The 14,357-nt window shown below is 39.6% G+C and overlaps 1 protein-coding gene across 1 annotated transcript in view; it reads left to right on the forward strand.

Annotated features, from left to right (window-relative positions):
- Window positions 1-14,357, forward strand: part of KATNAL1 (katanin p60 subunit A like 1) — a 128,287-nt gene that overhangs the window by 70,027 nt on the left and 43,903 nt on the right. Inside the window, exon 4 of the mRNA XM_006770367.2 lies at window positions 6,237-6,405. Coding sequence (XP_006770430.1) covers window positions 6,237-6,405 — 169 coding nt within the window. The remainder of the gene's footprint in view (window positions 1-6,236; window positions 6,406-14,357) is intronic.

Here is a 14,357-nt window from a genome sequence, read left to right on the forward strand (position 1 = left end):
AAATTTTTATTCTGGAATTTATTTACCCTCTATAGCTGTCACTGGAGCTGAGAGCCGGCTCCAGCTCTGAGGCCCGGCCCCAGCTCTGAGATTGCGGCTGGCTGAAAGCAGGTTTCTGGGGTTTTGTTTAGCTTCTATATTTGTTACAATGTTTCAAACTGCCAGCTCAGAGACCAGCAAGGCAGGCGGGGAACGTTGGAGTCCTCCATCACTGAAGCAAGCAAGCCTCATTCATATTCGCTGTAAGCTGCCTGGCTGCCGGCCGCCATCTTGGCTGGCAGTTAATTTGCATATCTCATTGATTAGCCAATGGGAAGGGTAGCAGTCGTACGCCAATTACTCTGTTTCTCTTTTATTAGATAGGATGTTATATTTCAATGAAAAATAGAAAAGGAGGTTGGGGGCTGGGTGAAAAAGGAGAAGGGATTGAGCAAAACAAACAACTCATAGACACAGACAACAATATGGTGATTACAAGAGGGAAAGGAGGGTGGAGGGAAGTAGGAGAGGGTAAAGGGGGAATTAATGGTGATGAAAGGAGACTTGACTTAAGGTAGTGAACACACAATACAATATACAGATGATGTAAGAAAAAAATGTTTTTAATTCTATGAAATATCTCCATTTACAGAGGAAGCATTTTTTAAGGCAATAGCTAGCATTGATAGTGACTCTTCTTACAGATCTGAGCCTAGTAAATTGTAGATGATACGTAATATGCTTGTATAATAGGTAATTGGTGCCCTGAGAGTAAAAAGTCACCTGGTCTTAGGGTTCTAAATCTGATGCCAACTCCAGGTCTTGATGCTCTTTCTCTGTGAAAGTAGGAATAGTGTTTACAACATTTTTTAAAAATTGATTTTTTAGAGAGGAAGGGAGAGTAAGAGAAGGAGAAGTGAAGATATTTTTCCTATAGATATTTAGAGAGTGGAAAGAAGGGGAGAGGGGGAGAAAGAGAGAGGAGAGAGGAAGAGTGAAAGAGAGAAAGAAAAAAACATCGATTGGATTGGTTGCCTCCTGCTTGCTCACCAGGGGCCGGGGATTGAACCTGCAACTAAGGTATGTGCCCTTGATCAGGAATCAAACTCTCAACCCTTTGATCCAAGGCTGATGCTCTAACCACTAAACTGGCCAGGCAAGGATCTATTCTTAACATGGTGTAGAATGAAGTCATCTTCACAAAGGTCCATTTAGCTTTGACTTCAGGAATTCTGGTGGGGTGGTGCTATGAGACAGCTCTATTTCTGTAGCATAGTCTTCTGGAGATTTGCCAGGTGGTGGTGCAATAGGTTCAACTGAGGCTGGGTCCTCTGTGCCCACATCACTTCAACATGCCTGAAACTTTCTAGCAATCCTATAATTTCATTTTTAAGTGTTCAGATGTCTTAATTCGTGTTATAGTATAACTAGAGGCCCGGTGCATGAAATCTGTGCACGGGAGGGGGGTGTGTCTCTCAGCCCAGCCTGCATCCTCTCCAATCTGAGACCCCTCGAGGGATGTCCGACTGCCTGTTTAGGCCCGATCCTGGTGGGCAGTCAGACATCCCTCCACAATCCAGGACTGCTGGCTCCCAACCACTCACAAGCCTGCCTGCCTGATTGCCCCTAACCGCTTCTGCCTGGCAGCCTGATCACCCCCTAACCACTCCCCAGCCAGCCTGATTGACATCTAACTGCCCCCCTGCCGGCTCGATTGCCTCTAACTGCCCTCCCCTGCCAGCCTGGTCACCCCTAACTGCCCTCCCTTGCCAGGCTGGTCGCTCTCAACTGCCCTCCCCTGCGGGCCTGGTCACCCCTAACTGCCCTCCCCTGCTGGCCATCTTGTGGTGGCCATCTTTGACTACATGGGGGCGGCCATCTTGTGTGTGGGAGTGATGGTCAATTTGCATATTACTATTTTACTAGATAGGATAATATTTCAGTTTTATTAACTCCTCAATAGATAATATGAACAATTAAAATGCATATAAGGTATAAGGAATCAGAATACAGTAGCATCTATACACTCACCATGGCGTTTAAGGTAAAGGACTTTGCTGATATACCTTGAAGTCCCCCTATGGCTCCTCTGCATCCTATTTCTTCCCTCCCATTTCACAGTTGGACATGTCCGTGAATTTGGGGTTTATCATTCCCTTGCCTTTCTTTATACTACGTACATTTGTATCCTCAAACAGTGTCCAGTTTTACTTGGAATTACACTGCGTGTTCTTTGAACCTACGTTTGCACTTAATGTGATGGTCCTGAGATTCATGCTTTGTTATTGTGTGTATCTGTCATCCATGTTTGTGTGAATATTGGATCCCATTAAGTGAACATGTAGCAATTTACGTTTCTATTCTGATACTGGACATTTGGGTTGTTTCCAGGTGCTTGTCATTACAAGCAATGCTGATAAGAACATCTGCATATAATGTTGACCTTTAAATGTACAGCTTAAAAAGAGGAAGTATTGGATTTTGGAGGAAATCAGGCTTATGATAGAATAGGGCTTATGTCTTCCTATTCCTACAAGGAAATGTCATCAAGTAGGAGAACTAAGCACAGTGTAGACAATCTAGTTTTTTTTCTGCAGATTTATTCTCTATATTTGAAATAGGGCAAGCTGGTACAGTGTCAGTCTTTGTTTGACCATTCAGGCAAAGATGATGTTCTGTAACCATAATAAAATCTCTTCAAAAAGAAACCAGTAGCTGAAACCGGTTTGGCTCAGTAGATAGAGCGTCGGCCTGCGGACTGAAAGGTCCCAGGTTCGATTCCGGTCAAGGGCATGTACCTGGGTTGCGGGCACATCCCCAGTGGAGAGTGTGCAGGAGGCAGCTGGTCGATGTTTCTCTCTCATCGATGTTTCTAACTCTCTATCTCTCTCCTTTCCTCTCTGTAAAAAATCAATAAAATATATTTAAAAACAAACAAACAAACAAACAAAGAAACCAGTAAAAGGGGCTTTGAGACTTATGTTACACAGCCTGGAAGCTGTCACTGAGTCCTTAATTTGAAGCATGACATTGTGCAGTGGTGTGTTCCTGGAGGGGGAAGAACAGAACAGAATCAGGATGTCCTTTGGGAAGCTGACAGAGTCTGTTATAAATGTAACATCCAGCTGCAGTGAAATGGAACTGAAGACACTGGACACAGGCCCACTTTCTGTGAGACGGGACTGGCCACAAATGGCACATGTGGTTTCTTGAGCAGTTTCACTCAGACTGTGTATGAGCCCATGAGAGTACTGAATGGCAGGGCAGGTCAGCAGCTGCATGCAGCCTGTGCACTGGCTTTTAAATAACTTTGACAACACAGCCTCCCAGAGCCTGTGGTGGGTGTACCCTAATAGAGCACGCCAAGGGGGAACATGGTCTGGAGAGGGGTTGGCCATGCTTCAGGATCCACTACCATCACCCCTGAGGGAGGGTGCAGCCATGTGGCCAGGATTCAGGCTGGCAGTGTGTCTAAAGAGCAGGACCGTAAACCATGAGACTGTTTAACAGGGGTCCGGTTGCTGACAGGGCAAATTTGCCATGTGTTCTGTATGGAGGAGATGGTTTCCTCATTGTCCGTGGCCAGACCCATGAATTGGGTTCTGGAAAGGTATTTATACATTTGCAAATATATATAAACTAGAGGCCCGCTGCATGAAATTCGTGCATGGTTAGGGTCCCTAGGCCTGACTGGCAATCAGGGCCTATCAGGGCCTTCCTTCCCCCAGTTGCTGGCTGCCAGCCAGGGCCTTCCTTCATTATGTGCCACCCCCTGGTGGTCAGCGCATGTCATAGCAAGTGGTCGAACTCTCGGTTGGTCTAACTCCCAAGGGGATAATATACATATTAGCCTTTTATTATATAGGATAATCTGCCCCTCATTAAAACAAATTTCAGTTAGGAAACAGTGATCACAATGAAATACTAAGAATAGAATAATGGTCCCAGCCTGTTGATTTAGTTGGTTAGAGCATTGTCCCATACACCAAAAAGGTTGTGGGTTCAGTTCCTAGTCAGAGCATATATCTAGGTTGCAGGTTTGAGCTCTGGTTGGGGGGCATTTGGGAGGCAACCAATCAATGTTTCTCACCTCTTTCTCTCTCTCTGTCTCCCTCTTCTCTCCCTCTCCCCTTCTCTCACTAAAATCAATAAATATATCCCTGGATGAGAGTTTAAATAAATAAGTAAAATATAGAGCAATGTAACATTTTTAGTTTTCTATTTTTTACCAGTCTCATCACATTTTTCTTTTATTGGCAGAACTAGAGGCCCAGTGCATGAATTTGTGCATGGGTAGGGTCTGGCCGGCCCTCCCCAATTGGGGCAATTGGACGGGGATGGCTGGGAGGAGGACCATCGAACTCCTGGTCGAAATCACAGTCAAGGGGACAATTTGCTTATTAGCCTTTTATTATATAGGATGCTTACAAGACTAATGTACTAGAACCAATAATATAGAATACCTTAAATTTGAAAATGTCTTATAACCAGTTTATTGTATACCATTTTCCAGTTCCTTCTCTATGGATTTCTTTCACACGATTTATATTCATCTTTGTCTCCGCCAAGGGTCTAGCACAGCAGAGGCCAATTGCCTGCTCATGGTTGTTCAATATACTATCATTTGACTGAACTCTAGGGCTTCAGCTGTCAGTATGTGGGAACCTCATAGACAGACACAGTTTCCACCAGCCTGTCTCTCCTTAGCAGGTTCATGTAGTCATCTGATTCCAACAAGTTGAAGATACTCTGTTAGGTAGATCTGTAAGGTGTTGTCATTTCTTTTACCTTGTTTTCACTCTTTTTTTTTTTTCTTGCCTGGAGTTTGCCATCTTCCTGGCTTTTCATCCATTTTCCTGTTTTGCTGGGTTCATTGAGTTATATACACATACAAGTGCCACTTTTTCTGAATCCAGGAAGAGATGCTCCACAATGAGTTAGATGAATTAAAAGCATGAAGTTGGAAAGGGAACAATAATAGATATAGTATATTGGTGAAAAGGAATACACATCTGAAGGGCTACATCAGTACAGGCAGAGCTGTAGATAGAAAAGGTAGAGAAATAGAGGCAGAGACAATACAAAGAAGAAGAGATTATACACATAATGAAAGAGTCCCCACAACGCCCAGAGAGAGTAGTAAATACTGTACTGAGTAATGCCAACATTTTTTTCTATCTAAAGAAGACATGTTTCACAAATTTGTTTCATATTACGTGAAACAAAATATACCACTTTGTCTGCATTGTTACTTTTATATAGCTATCAAAATTCTTTTCTTAAAAAATGAAGTATAGTTGACATTAACTTATATTGGCTTCAGGTATACAATATAATGATTCAGTATTTATATTGCAAAATGATCACAGTAAGTTTCATTAACATCCATCACATTCATATTTATCAAAATTCTTGATTCACTTTTGGGGACCTGTATAATCTGAAGGATCCTATGATTTTTGACCCTCCATAAGTATGAATAATATTTTAAAAATATAAATTACTTTGTTTATGAGATTTGATTGTTGAGTCCTGCCATTTGTAATTTATGAATGAAATGTTGGGGTTTCCATACAGAATCAGAGAAAATCATTTTGTTGTAAAAAATAAATTAGTAGCCAAGCCAGCGTATCTCAGTGGTTGAGCATTGTCTTATGAACCAGGAGGTCATGGTTTGATTCCCAGTCAGGGCACATACCCAGGTTGTGGGCTCGATGTGGGGGTCATGCAGATAGCAGCCAATCATTGATTCTCTCACATCATTGATGTTTCTGTCTTACTCTCTCCTTTTCTCTCTGAAATCAATAAAAGTATATTTAAAAAATAAATAAATTAGTAAACTGCAAATAGGCACATTTTGAATTCTTGTCCTTTCAGCTTTTATTCTGTGTTGTTTTTTTAAGTTACTTATTCTTGGTTTAGGACAGTAATGAATAAAGTAATGGATTTTCCATTACACTATTAAGATTATTAGATGGGAATAGTCTGTATTGCCATCTGTTGGCGATTGATAGTTACTTTTGACAAAATAATTGCTGCTATATATTTTATTTATATGTATTTAATAATTGTATCAACCAATGTATTTTAAAGAAAAACATTTTTAGAAACTAACCTAATTGACGTGGCCATGAATTGACAAACAGGAGAAAATTGGAGATTTTAGCCTTCTTAATTTAATAGTTTTATTGACTAAGGTAGTACTGAAATACTTTTGCCTTTGATTAATTTTTATTTTATTTTATTTTTTTTGTCAGAGCTCCGCCTCAGATAAGGCGTCCCAATCGCGAAGTAAAACCTCTGAGGAAAGAAATGCCAGGCGCAGGAGCCCGGGGACCTGTAGGTCGAGCACATCCAATATCGAAGAGTGAGAAGCCCTCTACAAGTAGGGATAAGGATTGTAGAGCAAGAGGGAGAGATGACAAGGCAAGGCTATCTCTTTGGAACTTACTCACTTGAAGCCCATGACTTTTGGTGCATAGTATAATTTTAGTTAGTTTTTTCAGAGTACTGTGGTTTTGATAAGAAGAGATTAAAAAAGGTGTAAATTAAAAACCTAAATGGCCTTTGTACTTCAAAGGCTGTTCTGCAATGTCAGTAACCTCAGAGGTATATCACACACACACACAACTATTAAGGAAAATGGGTCTTTTGTAGAAATATTCAAAATAAAGTTTTAAAACTTAAAAGGTATATTTAAACAATTATTCTGAATCAAAATGAAGAATAAATGAAAGCAATTGGAGGGAATAGACTTACAGGGAAGGAAATGTATATACAGGGTGTAGCAAAAGCAAGTTTACAGTTGCTCATATGGAAAATAATACAATAATTGATAAATAATAATACAAGAGTAAACTGTTTTCTGTACTGACAGCTGTAAAGCTACTTTTGCCCTATCCTGTATTCACAGAATAAGATGATGGATATAATTTACTACAGCTAAAAAAAATAAAATAAAATTTAACTGCAAATTAGTTTTAAATGAGAAAATTCCCTTTGATTACAGTTCACTGTATACATTTACTTTATCTGGAAAATTGATCAGTGAATAAACATAGTACTGGGTGGAAATTCCCTGACCCAGGCCTTACCACCCCATTGTCTGTGTCCATGGGTAATGCATATATGCATATAAGTTTTTTGGTAATCTCTTCTTGGTCCCCTTCCTTCCCCCTGAGATTGGTCAGACTGTTCCATATTTTCCATGGTTCTATTTTATTCATCAGTTTATTTTATTCATTAGATTCCTTGTTTGTTTATTTTGATTTTTAGATTCAATTGTTGATAGGTGTGTATTTATTTCCATTTTATTGTTCATATTTTTAATATATTTTTTATTCTTTAAAATATTTTGTTTGTTAATACTCACCATTGGTTTTTTTAAGAGAGAGTGGAAGGGAGGGGGAGAGATAGAGAAAGAACGATCAATGTGAAAGAGACTGGTTGCCTCCCGCAAGTACCCCAACAGGACCGGGAATTGAGCCTACAACCAAGGTGTGTGCCCTTGACCAGAATTGAAACTGTGACCCTTCAGTCCATGGGCTGGCACTCTAACCACTAAGCAAAACCAGCTAGGCCTCTTCTTCTTTTTCTTCTTAAAAAAGACCCTTCAACATTTCATGTAATATTGATTTGGTGGTGATGAATTCCCTTAGCTTTTTCTTGTCTTGGAAGCTCTTTATTTGACATTCAATTATAAATGATAACTTTGCTGGGTAGCGTAAACTTGATTGTAGGGCCTTGCTTTTCATCACTGAACAGTTCTTGTCACTCCCTCTGGCCTGCAAATTTTCTGTTGAGAAATCAGCTGACAGTCCTATTGGTGCTCTCTTGTAGGTTATTAACTGCTTTTCTCTTGCTGCTTTTAAGATTCTCTCTTTGTCTTTAACCTTTGGCATTTTAATTATGATGTTGTCTTGGTGTGGATCTCTTTGTGTTCATCTTATTTGGGACTTTCTGTGCTTTCTGGACTTGTAAGTCTATATCTTTCACCAGGCATGGGAAGTTTTCTATCATTATTTCTTCAAATAGGTTTTCAATTTCTTGCTCCCTCTCGTATCCTTCTGGCACACCCATGATGTGAATGTTGGAACTATTGAAGTTGTCCCAGAGGCTGCTTACAGTGTCTTCATATTTTGGGGTTCTTTTTTCTTTTTGCTGTTTTGACTGTGTGTGTGTGTGTGTGTGTGTGTGTCTGTCTGTCTCTCAAGATGTTCATTTGCCTCCTCATATTCCAGATTGCTGAAATGATTTTTGGTGTCCCCTACTCTACTGTTGATTCCCTATAAATTATTCTTCATTTTAGTTATTGTATCCTTCATTTCTGATTGGTCTTTATTCATGTCTTTGATGTTCTCACTAAGTTCCTTGAACATCCTTATAACTATAGTTTTGAACTCTGTATGTAGTAGTTTGCTTGCTTCCATTTCATTTAGTTATTTTTCTGGAGATTTCTTCTGTTCCTTCATTTGTGATGTATTTCTTTGTCTCTGAATTTTGGCTACTTCCCTGTGTTTCTTTCTGTGTATTAGGTAGAGTTGCTATATCTCCTGAATTGGTAGAGTAGCCTTGTATAGCAGGTGTCCTGTAGGGCCCAGTGGCTCAGCCACCCCAGTCACCTGAGCTGGGCCCTCTAGGTGCATCCCTGTGTGGACTGAGTGCACTGTCCTGTTGTAGTTGAGCTTAGATTGCTGTTGGCATCACTGGGAGGAATTAACCTCCAGGCAATTGGCTGGGAAGACCAGCTGCAACTATAGTGGAAGAGATGCTATGCAGGAGACATCCCTGTGGAGCAGCTTGCTTCATTGGGGCTTTGGTGCTCACCAAATCCACCCTTAAATGTGTAGCTTGTGAATGTGTAGAATTGTAATCTAGTGTGGTCTGAAGCTGTCTGCTAGGTGCACTGGCTCTGGGGCCTCCTGGGAGGTGCAAAGTCAGCCACTGCCTGTGCCCTGATTGGGGCCACGTGGCAGGAGCTACAGAGTGATTTGCAGGTGGCTGCTACTTCTATTGGGCTTGGGGCTGCCAAGGAGAGGCCAAGCTGTGAAACTTGGCAAACTGCTGCTAGTGATGGGCATGGGTCACTTATAGAGAGGTATGGAACACACTGAGTCTACTTGCTATTGTTTGAGAGATTTTAGGTCTGAAGCCTGAGCCAGGACAGGCCATTCATATGGAAAAACCACTGCAAAGAGCATGGGTGGAGGTGCAAATTGGGTGGGGCAGGCTCTCATGTAATCATCAGGGAGGGGTGAACAGTGTGGGCGAGGTTGATGGAAACTCAGATATGGCACCTGACAGTTGCCAATCCCTCCCATTGATCTATATGCCAGTTCTGTGTGGGGAGGAGGTCTTTATAGAGGAACAATGACCTCTGCCAGCATGTTAAAAAACAAAAAAGAAATCTTTGTTGTCGAAAGTATTATATATGTCCCCATTTTTCTCCATTGACCCCCTCTAGGTTACCCTTACCCCAACCCCAGGTCTTCACCACCCTATTGTCTGTGCCCATGGGTTATGCATCTATACATAGTTCATTGGTTGATCTCTTCCCACCTACCAACCCTCCCCCACCTTCCCTCTGAGATTCTGCAGTCTATTCTATGCTTCGATATCCCTGGATGTATTTTGTTTATCAGTTTATTTTGTTCATTAGATTTCACATATGAGTGAAATAATATGATACTTGTCTTTCTCTGACTGGCTTTTTTTACTTAGCATAATACTCTCCAGGTCCCTCCATGCGGCCACAAAGGGTAAGAGATCTTTCTTTTTTACTGCTGCAAAGTATTCCAGGGTATAAATGTACCACAGCTTTTTTATCCACTCATCTACTGGGCTGTTTCCAGATCTTAGCTGTTGTAAGTTGTGCTGCTATAAATATAGAGGTACATACATTCTTTCTGATTGGTGTTTCGGGTTTCTCAGGTCATATTCCTAGAAGTGGGATCACTGGGTCAAGTGGCAGTTCCACTTTTAATTTTTTTAGGAAACTCCATACTGTTTTCCATAATGGCTGCACCAGTCTGCATTCCCACCAGCAGTGCACTAGGGTTCCCTTTCTCCACATCCTTGCCAGCACTTGTCATTAGTTGATTTGTTGATGGTAGCTATTCTGACAGGTGTGAGATAATACCTCATTGTTATTTTAATTTGCATCTCTCTGATGATCACTGAGTTTGAGCATTTTTTCTCATAACTCTTGGCTATCTATATGTCCACTTTGAAAAATTGTCTATTTAGGCCCTTTGCCCAGTTTTAACTTGGATTGTTTGTCTTCTGATTGTTAAGTTGTATGAGTTCCTTATATATTTTGGATATTAACCCTTTATAAGATGTATCATTGCCAAATATGTTCTCTCATGCAGTGGATTCCCTTTTCATTTTGTTGATGGTTTCTTTTGCTGTGCAGAAGCTTTTTATTTTGATGTAGTCCCATTTGCTTATTTTCTCCTTAGTTTCCTTTATACTAGGAGATGTATTTGTAAACATATTGCTACAAGAGATGTCTGATATTTTACTACCTATGCTTTCTTTTAGAATTTTTTTGGCTTTACAGCTGACATTTAAGTCTTTTATCCATTTTGAGTTTATTCTTGTGTATGGTATAAGTTGATGGTCTAGTTTCATTTTTATTTCCATATATGTGTCCATTTTTCCCAGTACCATTTGTTGAAGAGACTGTCTTGACACCATAGTATGTTCTTGCCTTCTTTGTCAAATATTAATTGAGCATAATGGCTTGGGTCAATTTCAGGGGTCTCTATTCTGTTCCATTGATCTATGTGCCTGTTATTGTGCCAGTACTAGGCTGTTTTGATTATGGTGGCTTTGTAGTATAACTCGATATCTGATATTGTGATTCCTTCATCTTTGTTCTTTTTCAAGATTGCTGTGACTATTCAGGGTCTTTTTTGGTTCCATATACAGTTTTGGAGTAATTGTTCTAGATCTGTGAAATATGCTGTCGGTATTTTAATGGGATTGTATTGAATCTGTAGATTGCTTTGTGTAGTATGGACACTTTAATGATGTTGATTCCACTAATCAATGAACACGGTATATTCTTCCACTTGTTTATATCTTCCTCTACTTTTCAATATCGTGTAGTTTTCTGAGTACAGGTGTTTTACCTCCTTCATTAACATTATTCCTAGGTATCTTAATTTTTTTGTTGCAGTTGTATTTGGGATTGTTTGTTTAATTTCTCGTTCTAAGGATTTCTTATTAGTGTATAAAAAAGCCATCGGTTTTTGGGTGTTAATTATGTATCCTGCTACATTGCAAAATCCTTTATTAAATCTAGTAGTATTTTTGCTGGAGCCTAGGATTTTCTATGTACAATATCATGTTATCTGCGAATAATGAGAGTTTTACTTCCTCCTTTCCAATTTGGATGCCTTTATTTCTTCTTGTCTGATCGCTTTGGTTAGGACTTCCAGTACTATGTTGAATACGAGTGGTGAAAGCAGACATCCCTGCCTTGTTCCTGTTCTTAGGATAACTAGTTTCATTTTATTTTAATGGATTTCATAGAGGAAGTGAGAGGGAGAGGAAGGGAGAGAGGGAGAGGGAGAGGGAGAGGGAGAGAGGGAGAGAGAGAGAGAGAGAGAGAGAGAGAGAGAGAGAGAGAAAACAAAAGTGAGGAGAGATAGAAACAGCAATGATGAGAAAGAATCACTGATTAGCTGCCCTCTGCTGCCCCTCACTGGGGATTGAGCCCACAACCCAGGCATGTGCCTTTATCAGGAATCAAATTGTGACCTCTTGGTTCATAGGTTTATGCTTAACCATTGAGCTATGCCAGTCAGCTAGGGGAAATGGTGTTCGTTTTTGCCCATTGAATATGATGTTCACTGTAGGTTTGTCATACATGGCCTTTATCATGTTGAGATATGATCCCTCTATTCCCACTTTGCAGAGGGTTTTTATAAAAACTAGGTGTTGGATTTTGTTGAATGCTTTTTCTGTCTATTGATAGGATCGTGTGATTTTTGTCTTTCATTTTGTTTATGTGGAAGTATCATATTTATTGATTTGTAAATATTATATCAGCCTTGTATCCCTGGGATAAATCCCATTTGATCATGGTATATAATCTTTTTAATATATTGCTGGATCCGATTTGCTAATATTTGGTTGAGGATTTTAGCATCTATGTTCATCAGGGATATTGGTCTGTAATTCTCTTTCTTTGTAGTGTCTTTATCTGGTTTTGGAATTAGGATAATGCTGACCTCTTAAAAAGAAGTTGGAAGTGTTCCTTCCTTTTGGAATAATTTGGAATAGTTTGAGGAGGATATGTGTTAGCCCTTTTTGAATATTTGGTAAAACTCCTCTGTGAAGCTCTCCAGACCCGGGCGTTTGTTTGCTGGGAGTTTTTTGATTACTACTTGTATTTCCTCACTTGTTGGCCTGTTCAGGTTTTCTAATTCTTCCTGATTGAGCTTTGGGAGATTGTATTTTTGTAGGAATTTTACCATTTTATCCACATTGTGCAGCTTGTTGGCATATAGTCATTCATAGTATTTTCTTACAATCCTTTGTATTTCTGTGGTGTCAGTTGTTACTTCTCTGCTTTCATTTTTTTAAAATATATTTTGATTTTTTACAGAGAGGAAGGGAGAGGGATAGAGAGTTAGAAACATCGATTAGAGAGAGACACATCGATCAGCTGCCTCCTGCACACTCCCTACTGGGGATGTGCCTGCAACCAAGGTACATGCCCTTGACCAGAATCCAATCTGAGACCCTTAAGTCTGCAGGCCGACACTCTATCCACTGAGCCAAACTGGTCAGGGCCCTGCTTTCATTTTTGATTTTATATATTTGGGTCGTCTCTGTTTCTTGATGAGTCTGGCTAATGATTCATCCATCAATCTTATCTTTTCAAAGAACCAGCTCTTGGTTTCATTGATTTTTTGTATTGTATTTTTACTCTCTATGTTATTTATTTCTTCTCTAATCACTCTTGGCTTTCTTCTACTCACTCTTGGCTTTCCTTATTGTTCTCTTTCTAATTGTTTAAGTTATAGAATAAAGAGTTTATTATTAATTTTTCTTGTTTTTTGAGGTACTGTTATGAACTTTCCTCTCAGGACTGCTTTTGCTTTGTCCCAGAGATTTTGGGTTGTTGTGTGTTCATGTTCATTTGTTTCCAGGAAGTTTATTTATTTATTTATTGATCTCTTTGGTAACCCATTCATTGTTTAATAACATGCTATTTAGCCTCCATGTGTTTGAATGTTCTTGAGTGTTTTAATGTAGTTGATTTCTAATTTCATGCCATTATGATCTGAGAAGATGCTTGATATGATTTCAGTCTTCTTAAACTTGTAGAGACTTGTTTTGTGTCCTAACATGTGATCTCTCTTTGTGAATGACCCATGTGTACTTGAGAAGAATGTATATTCTGCAGCTTTGGAATGATATGTTTTATAAATGTCTGTTAAATCCATCTGACTTTAAAGGGTGTCCTTTAAAGTCACTATTTTCTTGTCAATTTTTTGTCTGGAAGAACTATCCAGTGAAGTTAGTGGGGTGTTAAAATTCCCTACTGTGTTGTTGTTGATCCCTCCCTTAAAGTCCTCTAGAAGTTTTTAAATTATATTTAAGTGCTCCTATATTGGGTGCATATGTGCTTACCAGGGTTATAGCCTCTTGTTGGATCAATCGCTTTAGTATTATGTAGCGACCTTTGTTTCTCTTGTGATGGCCTTCATTTTGAAGTCTATTTTGTTGGATATGAGTATTGCTACCCCAGCTTTTTTTCTTTTCCAATTTCATAGAAAATTTTTTTCTATCCCTTCACTCTCATCCTGTGTGTATCTTTTGTTCTGAGGTGGGTCTCTTGTAGATAGCATATAATTGGGTCATGTTTTTGTATCCATTCAGCTACACTTTGTCTTTTGACTGGAGCATTTAATCCATTTACATTTGAGGTTATTATGGGTAAGACTTATTTATCGCCATTTTATTTATTTATTTATTTATAATTAAATCTTTATTGTTCAGATTATTACAGTTGTTCCTCTTTTTTCCCCCCGTAGCTCCCTTCCACCTGGCTCCTACCCCACACTCTGCCCTTCCCCCTTCCCCCACTGTCCTCATCCATAGGTGTACGATTTTTTTTCAGTCTCTTCCCGCACGCCCCACACCCCTTTCCCCCCGAGAGTTGTCAGTCCACTCCCTTTCCATGCCCCTGGTTCTATTATAATCACCAGTTTACTCTGTTCATCAGATTTTTTATTCACTTGATTTTTAGATTCACTTGTTGATAGATATGTATTTGCTGTCACTTTGTTGTCCATAATTATTTTATCTTTACCTTTTCTTCTTCTTCCTCTTCTTAGAGCAGTGATGGCGAACCTTTTGAG

This window comes from Myotis davidii, unplaced genomic scaffold (assembly GCF_000327345.1).
Source record: "Myotis davidii unplaced genomic scaffold, ASM32734v1 scaffold84, whole genome shotgun sequence".
Lineage (NCBI taxonomy): Eukaryota > Metazoa > Chordata > Mammalia > Chiroptera > Vespertilionidae > Myotis > Myotis davidii.